The sequence below is a fragment of the Aythya fuligula genome, chromosome 2, assembly GCF_009819795.1.
Source record: "Aythya fuligula isolate bAytFul2 chromosome 2, bAytFul2.pri, whole genome shotgun sequence".
NCBI classification, from domain to species: domain Eukaryota; kingdom Metazoa; phylum Chordata; class Aves; order Anseriformes; family Anatidae; genus Aythya; species Aythya fuligula.
Window position 1 is genome coordinate 53,610,720 of NC_045560.1, and position 23,290 is coordinate 53,634,009.

General features: G+C 41.4%; 2 protein-coding genes across 6 annotated transcripts; one reads left to right on the forward strand and one right to left on the reverse strand.

The window, feature by feature from the left end:
• Positions 1-1,295: 1,295 nt before the first annotated feature.
• LOC116485900 (tRNA selenocysteine 1-associated protein 1-like) lies at positions 1,296-14,429 on the reverse strand. 5 transcript variants are annotated; one of them, XM_032181679.1, is made up of 11 exons: positions 14,383-14,429; positions 13,243-13,419; positions 11,751-11,835; positions 10,686-10,762; positions 10,461-10,591; positions 9,779-9,910; positions 8,757-8,876; positions 6,380-6,575; positions 5,800-5,845; positions 4,827-4,995; positions 1,296-1,598 (listed from the first exon to the last, which is right to left on the reverse strand). In XM_032181679.1, exons 4-10 carry the CDS (start codon positions 10,713-10,715, stop codon positions 4,859-4,861), a joined length of 792 nt encoding a protein of 263 aa, XP_032037570.1. In that variant the 5' UTR covers positions 10,716-10,762; positions 11,751-11,835; positions 13,243-13,419; positions 14,383-14,429; the 3' UTR covers positions 1,296-1,598; positions 4,827-4,858. The 5 variants fall into 5 exon arrangements, with proteins under 5 accessions (XP_032037570.1, XP_032037569.1, XP_032037573.1 ...); XM_032181678.1 differs by lacking the exon at positions 14,383-14,429 and adding an exon at positions 13,948-14,000; XM_032181682.1 differs by lacking the exons at positions 10,686-10,762; positions 14,383-14,429 and adding an exon at positions 13,948-14,000.
• Positions 14,212-22,357, forward strand: PAK1IP1 (PAK1 interacting protein 1). The gene is made up of 10 exons (XM_032181677.1): positions 14,212-14,301; positions 15,034-15,196; positions 16,115-16,235; positions 16,331-16,405; positions 17,051-17,103; positions 17,565-17,710; positions 17,800-17,897; positions 19,262-19,361; positions 20,955-21,081; positions 21,835-22,357. The coding sequence occupies exons 1-10, from the start codon at positions 14,221-14,223 to the stop codon at positions 21,993-21,995; spliced, it is 1,125 nt and encodes a 374-aa protein (XP_032037568.1). The 5' UTR covers positions 14,212-14,220; the 3' UTR covers positions 21,996-22,357.
• Positions 22,358-23,290: the final 933 nt, after the last annotated feature.

Here is a 23,290-nt window from a genome sequence, read left to right on the forward strand (position 1 = left end):
GGATCCGGCCTCGGCGCTGCCGCCCGGCGGCACAGCCGCCCGGCCGCCGCCGCCCGCGCCGCAACTGCCGCACCCGCCGCCGGCCGAGCCCTCCGCGGCCGTTGCGCCGCCGGCCGTTGCGCCGCCCGAGGCCATGCCGCCGCGCGCCGCGCTCCGCTCTGTGCCGTCACACGCCCCCCGCCACGCGCCGCGCCGCGCGGCCTGCCCTGCCCCTCCCCCTACCCCCCCTCCCGCGCGCGCGCCCCCTCCCCTCACGGGAGCGCGCACTCCCCCCTCCTTCCTCCCCCTCCCCCTCCTCTTCCTCTCTCCCTCTCCCGCTCCTCGCCCCGCCGCCCCCCTCCTCCTCCTCCTCCCGTTCCCGGTCCCGGTCCCGGTCCCGGTCCCGTCCCGTCCCTCGCCCTCCCCGCTCCGCCGCTCGCCTCACGCGGCCAATTGGGGCAGGCGATGGCGGCTCGCGTCAGCGCGGCGCGCGCCGTGCGTCACCCGCCCGCGACGGCCCCGGCCCCGGCCCCGGCCTCGCGAGAGGGGAGGGAGGGGGGGGAGGAGGGGGAGGAGGCGGGGCCGCGCGGGAAAGCGCGGAGTGAGGGGACGGGGGGGGGAGGGGAGGGGAGCGGGGCTGCCTCAGGGATGGCGGCCTCGGGGAGCGGCCGCCATAATAAAAGCCGGCCCGGACAGCACAAGAACGGGGCTAAAAGACAGCCACGGAGCCTCCCCGCCCCGTGGTGCCGAACGCTGGGGTGCAGCAGCACCGCGCCGGGTGTGGGACAGCGCCACAACCCCACAGTGCTAGTCAAAAAAAGCCCCACACCGATAACCAGTGACCCCCACACCAATAACCCCCACACCAGTAACCCATAACCACACCAGTAACAAAAAAAAAAAAAAAAACACACCAGTAGCCCCCACACTGTTAACCCAAGCACACGCAGTGTTTGAGGTTGGGTTGGTGGCCGCCTTGGTCCAGGAAGCGATCGCCACGCTGAATTCTACCATGTGGCACCGGAAACATAGGCACTGTGACAGATTTTCACCACAGAAAATAAATGAAAGTGGTAACGGGGTACACATTGTGCCCTTAATAACAGGCATCGGGCAGTGAAATCATTGATTTCCACAACAACGTGCTCAGGGAACCACTCTCAGACCCCTCCTGCATTGGACATGTAACAGCTGGGCCAACATAAAACACTTCCCTCCCTCACGTACACCAAACCTATTAAGGCAACCCTATTAAGGTAACGTGATTTTTCTTCTCCAGATCAGTGTCAAAGGCAGCTACGCTATGTTTGCTCATAAGTTCAAATGCTGCTTTATTTATTTAATTCCATTTTTCTTATTTAGAAGGGTTTCCATAGGGTGACAGGCCTTTAATGACACTCATGACTCAGAAACATTTGCCGATGCAGTCAAACGGTGTCTATTATAACGTGAGTCACTGAAGTTAATTGGTATTAAAAATGAGCCAAAACGAAAGGCAAGTATATGCGTGTCCAGCAGAATGACAGCGATCATCACCATTTGATCAATCTTCCCTGTGAGTTCTATCTGCAAGTTACTTTGAGGTAGCGCTAGAAAGAAGCGGTTGGTCCAGAGCATCCCTGCAAAAAGAAACATGCATGGCTTAAGTACCATTTACTCTTTTTGTATCCTTTTAAGTACTTTTTTTAACCCGTTTCGGACTCTTGCCTTCTCCTGGCTCACTGATGACAGGATCAGTAGCCCTTCAGACCACTGCCCTAAAGTCTTATCAGACAAGGGACAGGAAAACCCCCACTACTATTCTTGAAGAAAACAGCAGGTTTTTGAGCACTTTCTATTGCAGCTAGGTACAATGAAAAGAGCTAATGAAATCATTACAGGATATTCTTGTAGAAAACTTCATCAAGCTTGGAAGAAAAAAACATCTCAGCTAAGTAAAACAGAAAACTTGAAGAATTGAAGTATAGTGGTTTTAGAAGAGTTGCTTCAAAGACTTGTTTAATTAAAAAGAAGGAAGAAAGCAAGTTCCTACTGCAATCCCATCTTTGTCAAACTGATGGTGGGCACTAATACAATGTGTTCAGCTAATACAGGCTGGAAGTTGTAACCGCAGCTGTGAAGTTTACCCAGTAAAAAGACTCTACAAGGCATTCTAGCAGTTCTGATGCAATCACAAGTTCAGGAAGCAGTGATTCATGGTTAACACGGCAGAACAGGAAGAAGTCTGGCGTTCACTGTGCTCTTACAGTAAAGAGCCTGCACTGCACACACCATCCCAATCCAGGTATGCACTCCTAACAGGAAAGGGCAATAGGCTAGTAAATCTCAGGAGAGGGAAAAAGACGTCAGAGAACTACTTTATAACAGCAGCACACAGACTGCAATCAACTTTCTCTTCCTCTCATCATTTTCATTTATGTAGACTGCAAGAGAATACACTCCCAACATTTTTCAGCTCTGGAGAACAAACAGCCCAACCAACCTCATTCACTGAGCTACAAAACTGGTATCTGCACTGTCTAGTCCAGAACAGAAGGTGCACATCTCTATGCTGTACATTAGAGACCTTAATAGGCAAAGTCTGCATAGAACGGGTGGCCACAGCCTGATTTTTTGATGTTTATAGACTTGGGTCATACACCACCACAGTGTCAGACTAGATGAAATCATCTATCTATGCGGGCCCCTCATTACAAGTCACATGTTAGGGACCAACCTCTCAAAGGCCAAAAAACAGCACTGATACTTCACATTGTTTCTGCTGGGCCAACACCTTTTCAGTTGACAACACAATGTTTCCACAAAGCACTCGATGCAACCTAACTACTGTGTTTGGTGATGCAAAGCAAGCCATGTCAAAGCAGCATACCACCCAGGCAAGCACCTGGAAGCTGCCTTGCTGCTGACATTGAAGAAAATAGATTAAAAAAAAAAAATCGCACTACAATTGAAGTGGCATCAAACCTTGTAAGGCTTTGAAGCTTCAGCACTACCATCCAAATTCAAGGAGGCTGCATCTATTACCTTGAATCTGCCCCAGCTCAATCCCCTGAAACAATTCCAAATACACATACAAGCAACCCTTTTCCCACCCAGATTTTCTCTGCTTCATCTATTCCACCTCTAACTCATGTCTTATTAATCTGCCCCTCAAAAGACTCACTGGCTCACACAAGGAAGCAACCCACCAAGCCCCTGATTCCCCACCACATTGCTTCCATGCTTTGGGAAGATCTAACTGCAACGGCTCAAACTGTGATGCCACTTCACCCCCTCCGCCTACGTGAGGTTCTTTGCCTTCTGTCTCTTCCTACATGTACACTGGCACTAAAACCAGGAAGAACATGTTTCCTATAACACTCCAAAAGCCTTTTCTGTTTCGGGATGTCATTTCAATTCAGGACTGAAAATACTCCTAGCAAAAACCCAACAGCTAATAGCAAACAGAAGCTGTTTCTGCTCATCAGCTAGAAGTAACCTGTAAGTACTAAGGAGTCACAAAAGAGAATTTGTATTACATTCAAGAACAGTACACAGCTTATGACTGCTACTTTCACTAACTACACTAAGCCGTAAGAATTTGATTCTTACCTGCCATCACAGTAATTATGGTTTATATTGCCCCCAAAACACACATGGCAGTACCAAAACTGTGTCAGCTAGGTTTAACAGCTTCCACAGCTATTAAGTACAGTAATTTCTGCTTCCTTTTTTTTTCTTGGAAGAATATTGTTTCCAGCCTCAGTTAATTATTATATACACTGTTAAATAGCAACTATTTCTCAATACTCATAGGGTTATGGAGTCCCTATGACTCGAAAATACTCTATACCCTTCAAGATGAGAACAGCATATAAAGGCAGCAACTTGCAAGACTGCTCTAGCTTAAAGCAAAGCTTTCCTCATTGCTCTTATCTCCTTTGACTTGAATACGGTCATCCTTCTACCAAAGCTTTATAAACTTCATTACCATGAATGAAGGAAGACCAGAGAAATTAGAGAGTAGCAGAGGATATAACTTTAGGAGTTGTTACTAGGATTTTTTTTTGTTGTTCCTGGTGTTATTTTTCCTTCTTTAAGCCAGCAAGCTGTTTTCTCCAAGATTTTTTTTTTGTTAGGTTAAGAATATGTATTATGTTGCAGCAACATCTTTGCTGTAAGTCAGCTGAGAAGTCTAACAGTAAGGTCAAGGGAAAGCTAAATGCTGATGCAGAGTGCCAACAGACTTCATCCTCATTCCATGGGATGTCTGTAGCTATGGCAGTTCAAGTCTACACTTCCATATGCTTAAAATACCATATTTATAAGCCAATTTCAGCTGACCTAGCAGATAGCAGTACAGTTAGAGCCAGCAGCCTGCAGGAAGGAGCAGACAGGTGTTTCCACAGCAAGGCCTGTAAGTGTCTCCCATACACACTTCCAATCTAAGCAAGCACATTGAAGGGCTTGGCTTGTCACTTACCTAAGCGACTAGGAAAACAAGTGAAAACTAGATTTTTGCTTGTGTCCTAACACCCATATAAAAATAAAGACAGATGAAATACCCTTACTACCTTGTTAAGTTTCATAAGCCAGAATAGGACGTGCTGCACACAGGTACAAGTAAAATCCCTTGCTGGCAGGTTTGCAGAAACAAATTTTTATTTACACAGGCAAGTCTATCTTTAGACCCCATTTAACTCTTTACATTTCTAGAATATTTACATGATTTCATGATGCTCCAAGAAGAGAGTGATGAACAAAAAGATTACAGAAACTGTCAAAAGCATAGCAAAAAAAACCCAACCTATCATTGTGCTTTAAAACTTATGAGCTAGAATAATGTAGAAGAAATGTAGTTTTAGCACCTTGGTCATAACGGTCATGCTATATAAGACACTTAAATAGCAGAGGGGATTTCAGAAGTGACCGTATCCAGAGGTTGCCAGTGACAATTCATGAGTGAATCATAGAGTTCTTCGCTTGTCTCCATAAATTGTCTGTTCATTTCATCAACATCCAAGTAGAGCTGTGGATCTGAAAATAAAAGCCTGGTAAGTACAAGTATCACATCTGAGGCATGCACACAAAAAACACTCATGTGAAATGGCTAATAAAATGTATTTTAAGCTATATGTAATAAGCTATTAGATCTACTTATTTTAGTGAGATATTTAGTCCTCTGAAATTTTAAACCTCACAACTCCAACTTTTGGGAATCCTACAGGCTAGGACTGTATTACCTTTATCTTGAAAGACGAATAAAGATGATGTTTAAGGATAATTGGCCATGAGACCTTCCCAAGAGCCATTTAATTCACTTCTACTCTAATAGATGTTACACAAGATAGTTTCTAAACACTAACACAAAATGCCTCCACGTGAAAAACTTTGCAAACCTTCCAGGACACAATTATGTTTTGTACCAAATTTGTAACAGCAAGCTGAATCCTCCTTTTGGAATCTGCAACATAAGCTTTTACCTCAGGGTGGAGAACAAAGCTTTTGTGTATTATTGAGTTTCTAATATAGAATCTGCTTAGTGGAATCAATACGAAGAACAAAAATTCTGTGTTAGACCATTTTCAAAAGGGAAGGAAGGCACAGTTACAAGAAACTTGCTGCAAAGCACTGACAGTGTCCCATTTTACTTGATGTACTCGGTGTATGCTGTATCAGCTCTAAAACCCCAACTGATTGCATGCAGATCAACCCCACAGAGGTTTGACCTTTGCATCAGCTGAATTTTCAAGATGTTCTTCATCCAGTAGAGGTTGTCTTGTATTGTTAAAAGGCACAAGTATGGCTACACTCAAGTCACAATGATAGAACCCTTATTACCTTCAGTCATTAGGTCATCGCTGATTTCAGTCATAACTGAAGATTCCTGAAAGACAGAAAAGGCTAAGTTTAATCATAACTCATTTCAGAAAGCATCAGACTCAAAGTGCTGTATTCTCAACCCATTCCTTCTTCCTACGACTACAAGGGTAGATGGCATTTCATATTTATTTTTAAAAGAAAGCCAGTATTACAGTACAGGTCAGAAGGGACTTCTGGAGGTCACAACTGATAAACTGACCACGGTAAGACCACTTACAGCAACTGTTTAATTTGCATTAAGCAAAGCAAATCAGAAGAACAGGAACAGAATTGTATACAATTATGCTGTCAAAACCATTATTTGGTATACATGAACAAAAATGGTGTATAAATCACTAATTCTATGGATTTAACATTTAAGCACTTAAATACAAACACCTCTGAATGGAATCTGCTATTTTAACCTTCACACTAAGCAGAAAGCATGTTTTCAGCTTTGGATTTTCTTTTTTTTTGCTGATTCACACAGATCTGTACCGCTTATTATCTGTGAAATAGCAACAAAAAATACTTTATAGCAAGTGTGCAGTATCTTTACCTCAAAAAGAGCTGGAGCCATTACAGCATCTCCTAAAGAGCAGTCTCCAACAGCCTGCATGCTGTCATAGGGAGCATAGGAGCTGTAGTTGTAGTCAGCATAAGCATCGTAACTCCACTGCGAGTAGTAGTTCTGATAATCTTGGTAATAATCATTATAGTTGTATGACTGGTACCGCTGGAATTCTGCTTTCAGTCTGAAACATGAGAAGTTGCATACAGTTAGAGAACAAACTCTAAACCCAGTTCTGAACTTAAACAATTTGTCAGCTTACATACTTCAAAGCTTAAAAGGAAGCTTTCCTAAATAGTCACTTAAGTGACAGCTTAAGTCACAGCACAAAACCCCATTTATATAGAGGCAAACATCCTCACCTTTGCCAATACCAGAAGTAATTGTTTTCATGGATTAACTCCAGAGCCTTGACATTGTTACCTGTATATATCAAGTATTTTTAGCCTTGGCATAAGCAAGCTGCTGCTAAGTCTCTGTGGTTTGCTAAAGATTGATTTATTAAGACCAGAGACATTTATCAAGCACAGCTGCCTTAAAGATGCAGTCTTAACCCTTCTGTCTTTTGTTTGGTTAATTACTAGATCTTATTTCCAGAAAGAAGTGAATGGAGTCAGATTATCCATTTCAAAGAAGCATCTGACACTGCCTGCCAGTTTGCCATGCCTACCTCCACCTGCTCAGTTGTGGTTTTTTTTTTTTTGTTTGTTTAAAGTCCATGAAACAGCTGCCAAGCATACCACTCTGGTGACATCAGTCTTGCTTAACTACATAATCAAATTGTCCAGTATGAAGTCTCATCGGTGGTAGAATTACAAAATACACCGGTTTTTAAGAAGAAAGGGCCAGCTGATTAGTTTTCACTACTTTCCCTTTCAAGATTTTCTCAGGGGCAGCTTCAGACTAATGACAAGAACCAAGACAAGTGCTATCTGTACTAAAACTGATACACACTGCATAAAATACATTCAGATAACCCAGCTGCATATTCAAAAAATCCACTGTTTAGACTTTTCTTCACTGATTCTGTACAGGCAGACCTTCTGTGTTTGCAGTGCCCAATTTATCTGACTTGAATTGGGGATGCAGAGAAGTGAGTTCTATGCTTTTTTGTCAAGAATACAAGCTGAAGGCATTCTGAAACAGATTCCAAAAGAAGCAAACACGACTGAAACTAATCCAGTGGCTGGATATTTCAATGCTAAGAGAGCATGGTACTCAGCCATTCAGAAACATGTTACTGGTGTGTCTTTTAATACCTACGCTTGTTTCAATACTGTAAAGCTACACAAGTTCTAATAAAGAGGTAATCCATTGTCTTATTACTGTAGCAAACAAATAGAAGATATATCATCTTACATCTTCTGTTTCCAACTGCACTCTTCCTACATACAGCTCTGCAGGGAAGGAAAATCTGAAAATACTGTTGACATTCATCTGGATAGCCAAAGCGAGAAAACATGTTTGTGGCTTATTCTTGTTTTCAAAATAAAAATATTAATTTAATAAAAAAATTTGGCAAAGAAATTTTGGACAGTGCTCTCTTGGAGAAGAGCATTTCTATTCTAAAGCAGGAGGCAACATTTGCAGAATTATGCTAGGTAAACAGAAACAGAAGTGTTATTTTTTTTTACTGTTTAACAGAACACACAAGCTAACCTCATGAACATATTGGAATTGTTTATATGAAGTCCTGTTTTGTCAGTATCCTGAATCAAAGTTCATCAAATTTGGTATCAATTCTTTAACTATTCAGAGACCTGAATTGCCCTAAATAAATGATAGAACTGAGCCAGTAGAGTAAGAAACCCTCTCAGGAAGTGCTAAACTTTAAACTCCCCGTTGCCCTAAGCTCATGAAAAGCAAAGAATAGTATTCTAAACCTGTTCTAGTAATAAACTCCTTTGGCTTTCTCCCTGCATTCCCAGATTTTCCCTCACTTCTTTCCTGTCAGCCCACTGTGAAACTAGTTCTGTGCTCTTCTCAAACTAGAGGGAAAGGTCTAAGAACAAGAACTCCCTAGCGTATAAAACCACTTCTTGTCCCTTCTACTTCATATAGGCCCAAACCTGAAAATATTTACGAATGCATTCAGCTTTGCTACTATTGAGAAACAAGGCTGGTTACAATGGCAGCTAAGCCCAAGTTACACTGTCTGGCTAGACATAAGAGGTGGATTCCCCCAGCCATCCTGAAACAGGTTGATGAATCCAGGGAGTCAAAACATAGTACTTCTGCATTTTTGGTTTTGTAGACTGCATCCTGTGTACAGCCATTACAGCAAGGGCCACAGACTTTACAAAGGCAGAGCTACAAGAATCTGATTATTTAGAATAACTGTATCAATGCACAACTCATTGGTTACCTTTTAGAAATTCCTATGCTCAGCCGGATTCGTTTTCCCCCCAGACCTGGTGCATTCTGGCAGTCTTGCAGTGCCCTCATCTGATCACCTTGCTCACCAAATCTGACATAGGCATACCCTCTACAATTTTCAAAAGGGAGAAAACAAATTCTAGTATGCATAACAGTTACAAGACTAATGAATTCAATTTCTGTCTTCTACAAAAAAACAGAAGATAGCAGCTACTATAGCTTCCATTACTTAAGCAACCTCTCCGGCATGTGCACATGCACAGAAAAGGCTTTCACCAAATTAAAAAAACTTGGGCCAGAAGCAAAAAGCTTGTTCCTTGATAGCATTAAGATGCAACTCGCTAAGAGCCAGCAAAACAATACATTGTAAGTGCTATCTGCGTAAGTAATCAGATTCCATATTTCTGCATATACAGCAGTTAATCAGTTAGCATTAACCCACTCCTACCACTGCATAACACTAGCATTCTTTTTTATCTGCTTTCTCAAAAGTTTCTTGAATTAGTCTATTACAGGCAGCATTGTCTGAACAGCAAACTCGCTCATTCCTGCTTGACTCACTGCATGGCCAGTAGTTTCTGCTAGACTTTATTTACTACTAACATTAGGTTCCATCACCCAACCCCCTAAGATTTGCCAGGGCTTACGTTTTTCCCCAAACAAAGTAGGAATTATTTTGTCTTCAGTATTGCAGATGAATAAGTAGACACACGGCAGCGCTGATTTCAGTGCACAGCTCTTCCTTCTCCCACAGCTTCTAGTTCTTTTTTTTTCCCCCCATGTAGATATGCATATGGTTAAGTTGAAGCTTATCACAGTAACTGCTTGAACTAACCGGAAAGCTCTTAAAAACACTCAAGGATCTGTGCTATTAAGAAAAGCAATGCTAAAGACTAATCTCACTCTTCCTGACCCAGAAAAAAAGCACTGGAACAGCTCCGACGCAAGCTCTTACATATCGCTTATAAAAGCGAACACACTGATAATGTTACAAATTTGCACTGGAATTACCTGGAATATCCCAGCAGGTCTGTTGCTATTTTGCAGTCAATACATGAGGGATACCTCTTTAGGAAATAGTCATAGAGCTGGAAATCATCCACTTCTGGAGTAAGCTCCCCAACAAATATTGAATAGTCTGGTCTTTAAAAAGAGAGAGAGAGAACAATTTTAAAGTTCAAGACTAAGATAGCTGATTCCCATTACATTAACAGTTAGTTATCATCAGACAAAAAAAGAGACAAATCTGTAAGGAGTACTAAGTACAGAACTCTACTGAGTTGCGTAGAAAATTGCAATGCCACCACTCTAATCTAAAGTTTTCCATTACTCTGGGTCTATTCTACTGTTTCAGCAACAAGGACCCATTTTCTGACAACTTGCAACAGTTTGTTTCAAAAAGAAGCATAGTTTATTGTCTGAACAAGAAAGAAGCATAAAAATACCAAGAAAAATGATTAAATTAAACCACAGCCATGATTCAAATGAGCTATGACTAGTTTGCTACTGTTTCCCAGTGACCATGGGAGAGAGCAACTACAAGTAAACCATTATTTATAGACACGTATTGCCAATGCAACATTTAGCATCTATGCAAACACACCAGCCATTTTGGAATTTTAAAAGTGAGTGATGGCATTCGCTATCAATTCAAACAGGTAAGGCAGAGTTTCTCATTTCAAAAGGTTTTTACCTGGCTGAACTACTACTACTAACAAACTCTATTCTTCCTGGTTTTATTTTGTTCTTTTTCTTTCGTTTTTTCTGTGGTGTTCTCCACCAGCTGTAGGCCTGGAGGCATTCTCGTTTTTTCCCAAGCAAGTCCTGTTGGGATAAAAAAACACCTCTATAGTATTTAGCCTCATTTACATTCCTCCCTCCCACTCCCCATCACCACAGGTGATTTCCCCATATTCACCTTGCCCTTGAAAGAAGCCTGGGGTCCCATTTCTCCCTCCGCCTCCCATGAGGGAAAGCAGCCTCTGGGGAAAACGCCTGGCAAAAATAACAGAGCCAAAGGATTGTATGAACAGCCATATTCCCCTGACTTGTCAAGCTGGCTAAAGGATTGACAGCTTCCTCTTGGAATTCGGAAAAAAGCAGTTAGCCCTTCGATGCTGGTCAATCCTATGTGTTAATTAGCTTAGGACTGGATTGTGCTCCGTTTGAGCTCTTGGACTCTCAAAAAAAAAAAAAGTCTTCAGTAGCACAGTGAGTGATGAAGAGGCAGGAAATCATCACTCCTGCTCAGAAGAAATCTCATCTGTCCCTGTCTCCCCTTTCTAGGGATTCTTCTTCCTTATGTGAGATGCCTCTCCTCACTACCTAGCTGCCAGTCACTCTCAGGCCAGGAATGACGACAGAAGGCCCATTAATGGAACGCAAGGAGAAAGCAGACCAGGAACAGGCACTAACTTGGCTGAGGGGAAAACTCAAAACCCAGATGCAAGGCCAGGAACTAAGAGGCATAAAAAAAAAAAGTGCCTCCAAAAAAAAAAAAAAAAACCACCCAAAAAGCCACAGTTAAAAAGGAAGCGTGATAACTACAGAAAACAGGAGAGAAACAGCCGTAATAACACAGGTTGCCTCCCTCATTTAGTATTCTGAAGAACAAGGATTTCCAAAAATATGATTGGCGTTTTTCAGTAGCTTTTACTTACGCAGGCTTTAGTGTTCTTCCTCTAGAACACCTCTACATAACTTACATAGAGAGTGTTACTCACAAGATCCTTCAGAAGAACTCATGCTCAAATAATCCGAACTGCAAAGTTCAATGTTTTGCCCCCAACCTGCTTTGGTTGTTATGATCAAGCATCCAGAGGACAACCACCAATTACCAAATTACCAGAGGAAATCATAGGACTAGAACACCCAACTCAGAGTGAGCCAGCTATTTCAGCTTTACATTTACTAGGAATTCTGAGTATGGTTCTGGGATCCATTTAGACACTACAAACCTGAATTTCTCACCACAGGATCTTACCTGGTTTGCCATGGTTGAAAGAATCTGTCTTCTGTCTTTCTCAAGGAACGCAGCTGCAAACGCTCAGTTTATTGCAGTCCGTCAGCTAGAAAAAATGTGAGGGAGGGGCAAGAATAATCTTAATTTTGAGGTCAGTTTCATAGATGCTCACCCTGTCCAACGTTTTTAATATTATTAATTCACAACTCGGGAATTTAATTTATGATGCATCTCAATTGTTTTAGCAATGGCAAGAAGGATATATAGCCAAGGGGACTACGATTAGAAGTCTTCTTCATTTTCTTAAACTGTAGTAGTCCACAAAGTTTTCGCGTTGTCCAAGACACTAAGAAATTGTGAGCTTTTAAGTGACCTACACCTTATCCTTATTTCTAAAAGAACATGCAATATTATGATTTATTAGTTCCATGTTCTGAAGTAATTAAAAACAAGGCAAAGATATAAGCTTTAATGTTTTCTACAACTCCTCAAGTCCCCCCACACACACTTAGAGACAAATTAGAAGTTGTATCTGCTTGTGGTACCAGTTACACAGCTGAAAACAAGCAGTTGTACTTCCTACCTGCTAAAGGAGCAGAGATGTAAGAGACAAAGCAGGGTACACCACAGATAAGTATGACCCTTCTCTGCACCTTTCCTTAGGTGCATCTTCTTGTCTTCCACCTCTTCCACATGCACATTTCACTCACCCTCAGTGAGTAAGTCACAAAGCAACTTAACCACAATTACTAAAATCCTATACATTTCACTGAAGAGGTGTACATACTTCTTCACTGACTGATACCCTTTCTTTAAGCTCTTTCACAGTCATTCATCCGATACAAACCACCAAAGAAAGCATTTGCATTTACAGAATATTTTGTATTGCCTTGCACACAATTGTTCATTCACCACTGCTTTTTTTTTTTCCCTCCCACACATCCAATATTTCTCTTCTGTGTAGATACTTGACTGCTGAAATACTAATTCCCATTACCATGCAACAAATTATATAACATTGCACGAACTGGCTGGCCAAATCCACATGCACAAAATAATTAGAGTGTTTGTAATGCCTTAAAGGCTTGCTCACACAAGTGAACACTTCAGAACACTACTTCTGAAAACTGATTATGCTAATCCAACATAGGACAGCCATATAAGAATATCCTGTGTAATGCTATGCAGGGATAACCATGCGCTTCATCTCCATTTCCATTCTGTATCCAAGAAAGCTGTCAAAAACAAGCCCTTAAATACAGGCATGTACCAGTAAAGGCTGGGTTTAGCAAGAGGTTGTTGACTAACTGTACTCACAAAGAATTAACTTTTTGTTTTTCCAGTTAAAGAGGCCATTATTAATAAAAATGGCCCCATGAGAATGTTACTTTAATTCCAACCTTACTTTTATTAAAAAGGGACCTTGATGTGTTAAATACTGGAAACACCAGTATTTAAGAATTTTTGGCTTCACCACTGCATAATTTTTTTTACTTTTTGCTAGAAAACTTACCGCTCTTTCTCAGTGCGGATCCAGCAGGAGACTCCACACCCTACGAAGCACTTTTATTGCCAAAAGCTATCAGAGGGCATCTGACGCAACAGCTTCGCGAGCACAGCTCCCACGGAGCTTGAGGCCGAGCTGCTTCCGTCCTCCTCCCCGTCCGATCCTGGTCGCTGCTCCTTCTCCCTGGAAGCCAAAAACATTTGCAAAGCGGTTGAGACAGCGGGTAGGCACGTAACGCTTCCCATATACACCTCTACCCAGGCTATGGCTGCAGCCAGCTTCAAGCACAGCGGGGCACCTCCAGCCTCGACAACTCTCGCATTATTTTTGGCTGGCTTACACAGCGAACCCGTCCCCGCGCTGCTGCTGCGGGCAGCGGGATGGCGGCGCCGGGCCAGGCCGGGCCGTGACGCATTTCCCCGGCCGCCCCGCCCGGCCCAGCTCCACCCGCGCTCCCACCGATTGCTGTGCTAACAGCCACAAAACACACCCAAAACGATAAAATAAAATAAAATATAATAAAATATAATGAAGCAGGGCTGCGGGAGGCGGCCTGCGGGGCTGGAGGCTGCCTTATTCCCACACACACACACCGCCCCCCCCCCCCCCCGCACCGGGGGCCCGTCCCGGCGCTGTGGGGAGGCAGAAGCCGCCCCCACAGCCCCGTACCCGTTTTGTCGCCCCCTGCCCGCTCCCCTCCCCGCTACTAACGCCTCTCGCCCTCCGCGTCGCCACCGGGAGCGGCCCCCCAGCCCGCTTCCGCCCCGCCAGGACCTCCCCGCCGGGCTGCCCGGCGCCGAGCCTGCACCCGCCGCCTTCTTTCCCCTTTTTCTTCACTCCCCCGGCCGCCTCGCCTCGCCTCGCCCCCGGCCGGCCACCAGCGGGTCCCGGCGGCCGCCATCTCCTCAGGGCAGGCGCCGCCGGCCGCCAGCCGCGCGGGCAGCGGCGGGGACAGGCGGGCGGCGAGGGCGGCAGGGCCCCGAAATGGCGGCGGGGCCGGCGGTGGAGGTGGTGGCGGGCTGCTACGAGCAGGTGCTGCTCGGCTTCGCCGCGCTGCCCGACGAGGTAACAGCGGCGAGGAGGAGAGGGAAGCGAGGAAAGAAGGGGACGAGGAGCGCGGCCGCCATTACCCGCCCCGCTACTCACCGTGCTCCGGCCGCCGCGATGGCTCCGGGGGGGGCTCTTAAATGGCCGCGGAGGCGGGGCGGGCGGCTGCCCGCGGCGGCAGGCTCGGCCCCCGGCTGGGGGAGCGGCCCCTGGGCGCTGCCGCCTCGGTGCTTGGCCGAGGGGTCCCCGGGGTTGTGGGGTGTGTGTGGGGTGAGGTATAGGGTGAGGTATGGGGTGTGTGTGGGGCTGCTCTGCCCGCTGCTGCCCCCCCCGCGGGGTTCTCAGCGCGGAGCTGAGGTAAAATGGGTGCAGCGGGGGGCCCTGAGGGCCGGCGCGGGGTGGGAGGTGTGTGAGGAGCGGGTGGTGGTGCAGGAGGGGCGATCTGCCCCCCTCGGAGCCAGGTTTGTCTTCGCACAGGTTGTTGTGCACACGCTGCTTCATCCAAACCCAACGCTGCGCGCAAGGGGTGGCGCAGACACCTGAATCACTCCCAGTAATCTCACAAGCATGTTAACAGGATCCCACTAAACCTGGTGCATCAATATAAATTCTTCACATTTTGCACTTACACTTTTTCAGGTTCTCCTTTTTTTTCTTTCTTTATTTTTTAAACCTTACCGTTTGACAATCTTGAAGCGATGAAGCCAGCGATCTTCAGAAAGACCCCTTTGCTTTCTGTTTCCTTTACAGCCCTGGACAGTTGTCCCCGATTTTACACACCATGCCCACACTGCCTCATTGTCGGCGGTAGCCGTGAATAACAGATACGTGGTCACTGGGAGCAGGGATGAGACGATCCAGATCTATGACATGAAGAAGAAGGTAGAGCATGGGGCACTGCTGCAGCACAATGGTAAGGGGGCTTTTCTTCACCGTGAGCCTTAAGGATGGAAGTTCATAGCTGAAACATACAGCTGGTAATGAACATCATCTCTGAAGAAATTTTAAATTGCCACGCTTTTAATAAGACTTCAGGCTTTAATAGTGATGGTATTGTAGCTGTGATGGCCTGATCATACAAGCAAGAAAAACTTTTGAGCGTAAAAATCCACAAGTTTTTCTGGGCATCAGCCCACAAATACAGCTGCTTCTTGCTATTATTTTTAGTTTTAACTGCTTCAGAAGTTATGGCCAACAAATGCCTCATGAGTGATTTTTGTTCTACAAGGACAGTTTATCTAGAGCATGCCTGTTCCCAACAACCATCTTTCTCAGTGTCCTTGTCCTGTCACAGACACACATCAGCCACCCAAAGGAAACAGTTTGTCTGTAAGAGCAGGCTGCTGCTGCCAGAAGAGCTAACCTTGGACATTGCCTACTTTGTGAGCCTGCTAAATTACTGCTGTAAAAACAGCAGTTAATGCTAGTCCAACTCAACATGTTTGGGTCATATGGGGCTCAATCCTGATTGTCCTTTTTATCCTGATAACCAGGAAGGATGTGGAACTAGACTGAACATGGTACCTGTAAATTCAGCTGTGTGTCACAAGCAGGGATTTGATGTAAAAACATTGCGTATCAGGGATAGAGGCCATGCATCACCTGCACCACAGTGGTTGAGAACTGCTATTTCTCAATATTTCTCAACAGAGAATGAACCAGGCAGTTTGGTTTTGTGAAGAAATACTGGGGAATTTGGCTTTTCCCAAGAGTAGGGTACTAGCTGGCATGTTTTGATGTTAGAAGCATCTCTGTTAACTAATACGTTCTCCCTGTGTGGTAACTGTTCAGTACGTACAACTCTGCTGATAGCTCTGGTTTGGATTTGTAGGCACAATAACATGTCTGGAGTTCTATGGTACTTCACATCTACTGAGCGGAGCTGAAGATGGACTAATTTGTATCTGGAACACAAAGAGATGGGAGTGCCTGAAATCCATTAAGGCACATAAGTGAGTTTCTTAAATCTGCATGTTCACATGAGTTTTCCTGTTTATTTTCCTTGTGAATAATACATATGGCTAATACATTGTTTTGTTTTTATTAGAGGGCATGTGACATCTATTTCTATTCATCCTTCTGGGAAACTAGCTTTGTCAGTAGGAACAGATAAAACATTAAGGTGAGTTGAAACTGATGAAGAAATGCTGAGAATTGTAGTTCAGTAACTCTGTAAGTTATGTTAAAAACAACAATTCCATGTTGTGACTAAACTGTGCAGCACTGATAAAGTGTATTTTAACATGAGATCATTGGTTTGTCTTTCTAAGTTTTAAGTACCAGCAATATTGTAAAATCTTTTTAAAAAGGTCTCTGCTGATCCTAGCTTCTTGCTGTGCTTTTACTCCTTATAGTCACCTGTAGATGTATGAATGCATTTGCATTTTGGAACACAGATTATTTAAACTTCTGAAAGCTGACAGGTTTTGTTAAGTGTGAGAAAAGTAGTTTTTAACTTGCAGTGTGTACATATTGCTGTATGTGTGTGATTTAAGCATATAAGATGCTACATTACCAGGACAAACTGGTATTTGGGTTCCTTTTGGGCCCAACATTGCAAGCAGCGGTTTATAAAATAAATAGCAGACATTCAACCATATAGTGTGCAAGCAGTATATCAAGTCATCAATTTCTCCTGCATTAAGGAAGGCAGTGAAATGCACAGAGATGCTTAAAAGCTTCCTTCAGATGCATCATGTCAGCAGATAGGACTTGAGTTTCACTATGCTGTTTTTAAACGGAATGTGCATTATCTATTGTTTTTCAGAACTTGGAATCTTGTAGAAGGACGACCAGCCTTTATCAAAAACCTGAAGCAAAGTAAGTTTATCAGTCTAAACCCTCCCCAAAAAAACATATTTTTTTTGTGTAAAGAAAACCAGTTTTTGTTAATCAACAAGTCAGTTAATTGCACACTACTTTTACAATGTCTTTTTCACACATGCTGTCAAGCCCATGTCCTTAGTAATATTTATTTATAGTTACTTACCAGAAGGAAAACATAGTGATACTACAGTAAACATCCTATTTTTTTCCCCTGAAGTTTAATGTCAGGACATTTAAAAAAAGGCATTTTTTTTTTCCTGCTAATCAAAAATGAATATTTAAGAGCATAGTTTTATTTGTTTATTCTGTGTTACTTGATTTTTTTCTGTGTTTTTCTCAGGTTTACCTAGAAAGCAGTGTCTAGTGCTTATAAAGATTTTAACTGTTAGATTCTCATGCAATATAGAATGCAAAAAAGGGTGTACATGTGTATAAAAACGTTCCTCTGTGTACAGATGCCCACATAATTAAATGGTCCCCTGATGGAGAGAGGTATGTGACTGTGATATCAAATAAAGTGGACATCTACAGACTGGACACAGCTTCAATCACTGGCACTATCACAACAGAGAAGAGAATTTCTTCGCTTAGATTTATTACAGTAAGTACAAAAGGGAAAGGTGCTGAGAGTTAACGGCACTGAAACACATGCATTTAATCACACTCGCATTTCATTTTTCCCTTTCCAAGGATTCTATTCTTGCCATAGCCGGAGATGATGAAACTGTAAGGTTCTACAGCTGTGACTCCCAAAAATGTTTGTGTGAATTTAAAGCTCATGAAAACAGGTACTTTATATTTATATTATAAATATTTATACTTGTACTATAAATGTTTGTATTTATTTTATATTTATATTTTATATTTATTCCCTACTTAAATATTTATGGGAAAACTGAGTACTCAGTATACTACTTTCCATGACTTGCAGTGTTCAGCATATTTTACTATTGCTTTTGTTTCCTTATCAAAAGCAAATTTACTTATGTGCTAAATTCCAAATTCAGGACAGATTTGTTTGCTTTTGGTATAAGCACAAATGCTGGGTTTTCCACACACATTACAAAAACCACTGGGTGTAGAATTAGGAATATTACAGTTCTAAACTTGCAATCTAAGTGCCGTATGCATATGAAATATTTAGATCTTAAATATAAGATCAGTGTAGATCATATCTAAATTTGTGTCTTAAATAGAAAATCCAAATGTACTGGTATGGCTCTATGTTTTTTTAAGGAGGAAGATTTTTTCCCTGTTTCTCTCCCCAAAGCTCTCTTTTATCTGAACTGATATACCTCTACAACTTATACTAACAAAATCTTCATGGGACCATGGGCTTCTGTAGTGCTTCATAGGCAGGAGATGAAAATGGCTCTACAGGGTTTCCACTGCAAAACTGGACTATACCAGACAGGCAAATCTGGTAATAAGACATCTGGTGATGTCCTCCTGTCTTATCTTGGTCAGTCCTTGTTACCGTTGTCCCTTTGGGAGTTCTGGGCCTGAATTACCCAGCAGGCTCATCCCTGTAGCAATATCTGAAACTGAGCCCCCACATCTGGCTGGTGTGGAGCTGCTCAGAGGCCACTGGTGTCTCTAAAGCCATGGGCTGGTTGTCCTGGTGTAACAAAGCTTTGCAGTGGAAAGCTGGTAGGTAGTACACCAAAACAGAAAAGGTTCTGCTAAATTATTTGGGTTTATATCAAATGCCTGTTATATATATATGTAATATGTTTATGTATCTATATGGATCATGTCTTTTTATATATATACATATGTATAATTTTTCTCTGTGTGAAATCCAGACAATAGAAGGGTAATCACATGTTCTCTGTTGTTGTCAGGTACCAAACATTCATCCAAGTGCTGATTTGAGCTCATCAAAATACAAAAGCATGAGCTGTAATATCACTGATGTGGTTAATAGTGTGTGCTTAAGAATACTAAGGTGTTCTGAATTGAATCCTACCTGCCTAATAAAGGCATGTATTCCTACTGTAAGTGACAGCACTCAAAACAGATTACCTTTTGAAGCTCCTGTGTTCAAATTGATTTTACACTGTTGCCTGTTCATCTTCAGCTGCTGTCAATTTACTGGTCTGAAGCGAACTGTCATGTTATAAAGTAACCGAGTATTAAATTTTCTTCACAGAATAAAAGATATCTATAGCTTTGAAAGGGAAGGACAACATCTTATTGTTACTGCATCCAGTGATGGTTACATTAAAGTCTGGAATCTGGATCTTAATAAGGTTGGTCTATTAAACTGCTTGGTGCATTTATGGAAAAACACCAGACAATCAAAATTGCAGACTGTTCTGTTATAATGATCAATTTTAAATCACTGGTGGAATTTTATTTGTTAATCTGGATGTTTTAATCTTTTTTTCTTACATGTTCAGTACAGATGTATATGTCTACACTTTTTTTAAGCAGTGGTATATTTTTGTATATTTGTATATTTACCTTTTATATTTGTATATTTACCTTTACAAGCTGTAAAATCAGATGATAGTGGGAAGCTCTTCTATTTACATGAAATCATGCTTTTCTTCAGAGGTAGCTGGCCAAACTCTCTAAACGGTTACATATGCTCTAAGGACCACTGTGAACTTTTGTAGTGCTGGTGACTGTTGCTAATCTTTTTAAAAAAATAAAATCTATGGTTTGAGGGTGGTGATAGTTCATGTAAGGCAAAAAGTTGTCCTGCTGAAAAATTCAAATGCATTAATATACTAGGTACTTCTACTTGCTGTATGTGCAAACAGTTCTGAGCACCGCCAGGAATTGTGCCTTATCTTCAAAGTTTCCCATGTTTATTGTTTTGCTTTCAAAGTCAGAATTAGATTTTTAAAAATGTAATGCCTAATAATAAGGGATCTAATATATTCCACTATGAGTATCTTAAACAGTTCAAATATATAACTCTATATTTCAAGTCTGAATTTGCCTGTTTTAATTTCAGCCCTCTTGATGATTTTTATACTTTTAAGTTCAATAGTGAAAATCCCTCTTTTCCCTTCATCTGAAACCTCAGTTCCACTTGTACATGACTGAAATAGTGATCAAGGAACTCTTTAACTTTCTCTGTAACATTGTCTTTACTTTGACCAAATGTATAATTTTTTTCTTTTTACTGTGTAGGCAAAATTTTGTAAAACCTTGTGTAACTCTGTGGGCTGTTCTGCCCAGCTCTGTGAGGTAGAATATCCTGCTACAAATAGTTTCTAATAGTTTGATGCTGCTATACTGCATATGCGTTTGCTTTATCCCTGATACCTGTAATAGGATATTTGCTCAGCCATTCCCAGAGCTGACTGATATGGGTACAGTTAAGCTGTTTGAAACACACCACACTACAAAGGGATTATGTTTAATCAGCAGGCATGTTATTGTGAGGTAGAAAAGGAACCTGATCCAATAACTTAATTCAGATTATTTTAACTGTACTAAAACCACCTGTTACTGTGGAGAAACTTCTGAAACCATTAACTATTACATATATATATATATATTTTTAGTGGGCCTGTGACTCATCTACTTATTTATCATGTTTAACCACCTCTATATGCCTGAAGCCCAGTGACCTTGCTTATCAAGATACGCTCTTAAAGCTGCTGGGAGTTTTTTATAAAACCAGCACTGAGCAATGGTAGCAGGAACAGGACTGCAACAGTGTGACCATTAACCTGTAGACAGCCTCTGGTTCTAAATCTTGTTAAGCATCTTAACATTGCCCAGAAAAGAAGTTGGGCAGTAAAATACTTTCTCAGTTTAAATACTGCAATAAATTTAAACAGAAATGAAGTAATGTTTAATTAACCTTTTTCACGTATTATCTTTAGATTAAAAATGCACCATCTTTACTGTGTGAAGTCAACACCAAAGCTAGGCTGACATGTCTTGCAGTATGGCTTGACCAAGGTTTAGAATTGAAGGAAAATTGTGATAAGACAGCAACATCATCTCAAGGTAATAGAATTGTCTGTGTTTTCAGCTGTTAATACGACTGTGAAATAAAAGATAGTAAGCAGGAGGTTTTTGCTGTATACCTTGGAAAAAGTTTTGGCAGCTTGAAGAATTGGGGATATGACATTGCCAAGTCATACAGAGATACTCATTCCCATCTGATAGTGTCTCAAGCCTGCACATAATGCCACAACTATGGAAACTAGTGTAAGAAGACAGACACAGGGACTGAGTGATGGTATGAGACTGAGGGCAACAGTTCTTCTGTATTTTGAAACTTATTACACGATATATTGTGACATGATATATAGAGGACATAAGCCTCTTTTCACTTCTATTATATGAAAGTTTTGTTTCTCCTTGTTGCAATAACATACAGAGGAAGACACTGAAGCTTTTGAGACAGATAAGAAAAGAATAATGTTTGATAGAAATGTGTGTCTGCTGTTCCTATGAACAAAACTGCCAAAGCAGTTGGCCAACTTAGGAAGTCTGGCCTTTGTTTGGCTAGTTCATGGTTGTTTGTTTGTTTGCTGTTGTTGTTTTCCTGTATAGTAATTTATTTACATACTTGATCTTTAGATATTTTAATATCACAATCCAAAGTAGCATAAATTGCATGCTCCACTGTCAATAAAATATTATTTATAGTCCCCTGTTTTTATTGGGAGATACAAAAAGTCTCTGTGCCCTTTTAGACTACAAAGTGGAAACAAATACCAGAGTGAATAATTTCTTGCTTTTTTTTTTTTTCAGCAAATGAAGATGAGAAATCATCAGTAGTCAGGAAAAAGAAAGTTTGTCGGACAGATAAAAGTGATAAAATGGTAAAAACGGATAGAAAAGTTACTCCAAAGAAGCGAAAATTGGAAACCCCAGTGCAAAAGAAGAAAAAGAAACACAGTATCTCACAATGAAGGCAACTACTTTATCTCCTGAATAAGAAATAAACGCTGCTGTTGCTGTAGTTTTTACAAGGATGTAAACCCCTGGCAGGACAAATACCTCTGAACTGATATGATTGTTAAAAGTAATTACTTTTTTTTACCCAGATAAATTGACCATTCGTGAAGGTAGTAAAAGAGATGGCAACTTTTCCTAAAAGAATGATGCAAAAATAAATTCATAGTGTGTAATATTTATATTTTTATATTTACAACAGCATACACTTTTTAACTGACTTTGAAATAGCCAGCTAAAATGATAAAAATAGCTAAACCTGTCTCATGTACATTTATGTCTCAGCTAAATGCATATTAAAGATACCTACGGTTTTTCATTTTTGTGTCAGAAATTTACTGAAATTCACTCAGAATAGGATCTGCCTTTGTCGTGCATTCTCTTACTGTAAAAAGAAACATTAAAATTGATTTAAATATTTTAAAATTGCTTTAAATAAATTAAAATACTTAATTTAAATAATTTAAAATGACTTTAAACTTTCCAATCATATATTCACAAAAAAATATTTTTAGTTCTCAACATGGAGTTTTACATAGTGTTTATAAGAAGAATGTTTTTTTTTTTACTGTATACTCCATGCATTTAATTATTTTTGAAGTCCTCACACCCTGACATACAGTCTAGGTCCATTTTTTTTCCCAGGAGTTGATTTATGGGCTCACATCATTGAAATCTTTTGGTCAGAATACGTTACATATGTTCAGATGGAAGTGTTTATGTCAGTAGGGTTTCACCTTCTCTTCTCTGTTCCCATACTTTTTCAAGTCCTTGATCTGAGCCATGTTGGAAAAAAAAAAAAAAAGAAAAAAAGATTAACACTTGAAATGTTTGTCCTCTGATAAAACGTCAGCCATCTGTTTTGTAGTTAAAAGGTGAATTCCTGACCTTCTCAGTTGGCGGGAACAGGATTTAGTCGTAAGTCTTATTACAAATACAGAGTGGCAAAAACAAAGTTGAGCAGGACAAGGTCAGATAGCTGTATGAAAAATTATCTATTTCTTTTAAATTAAAGTATTTTAATGTTGTTTTCTGTATTGCTGGAGTAGTCATGATTTCTTCTATTTTCAAAAGGTAGTTGGAATTAGACTTTATCCGGATTCCCTTTAATAACAGTATGCTCTTCATTATTCATGTAGCTAGAGAAAAGGTAAGAGAAAATCAGGAAGAAGAATGAACCATTAGAAATGGTTTGTGTACACGTCAGGAAAGGTACCTAATCAGATTTTTAACTGTTAACTAGGGTCCTGTA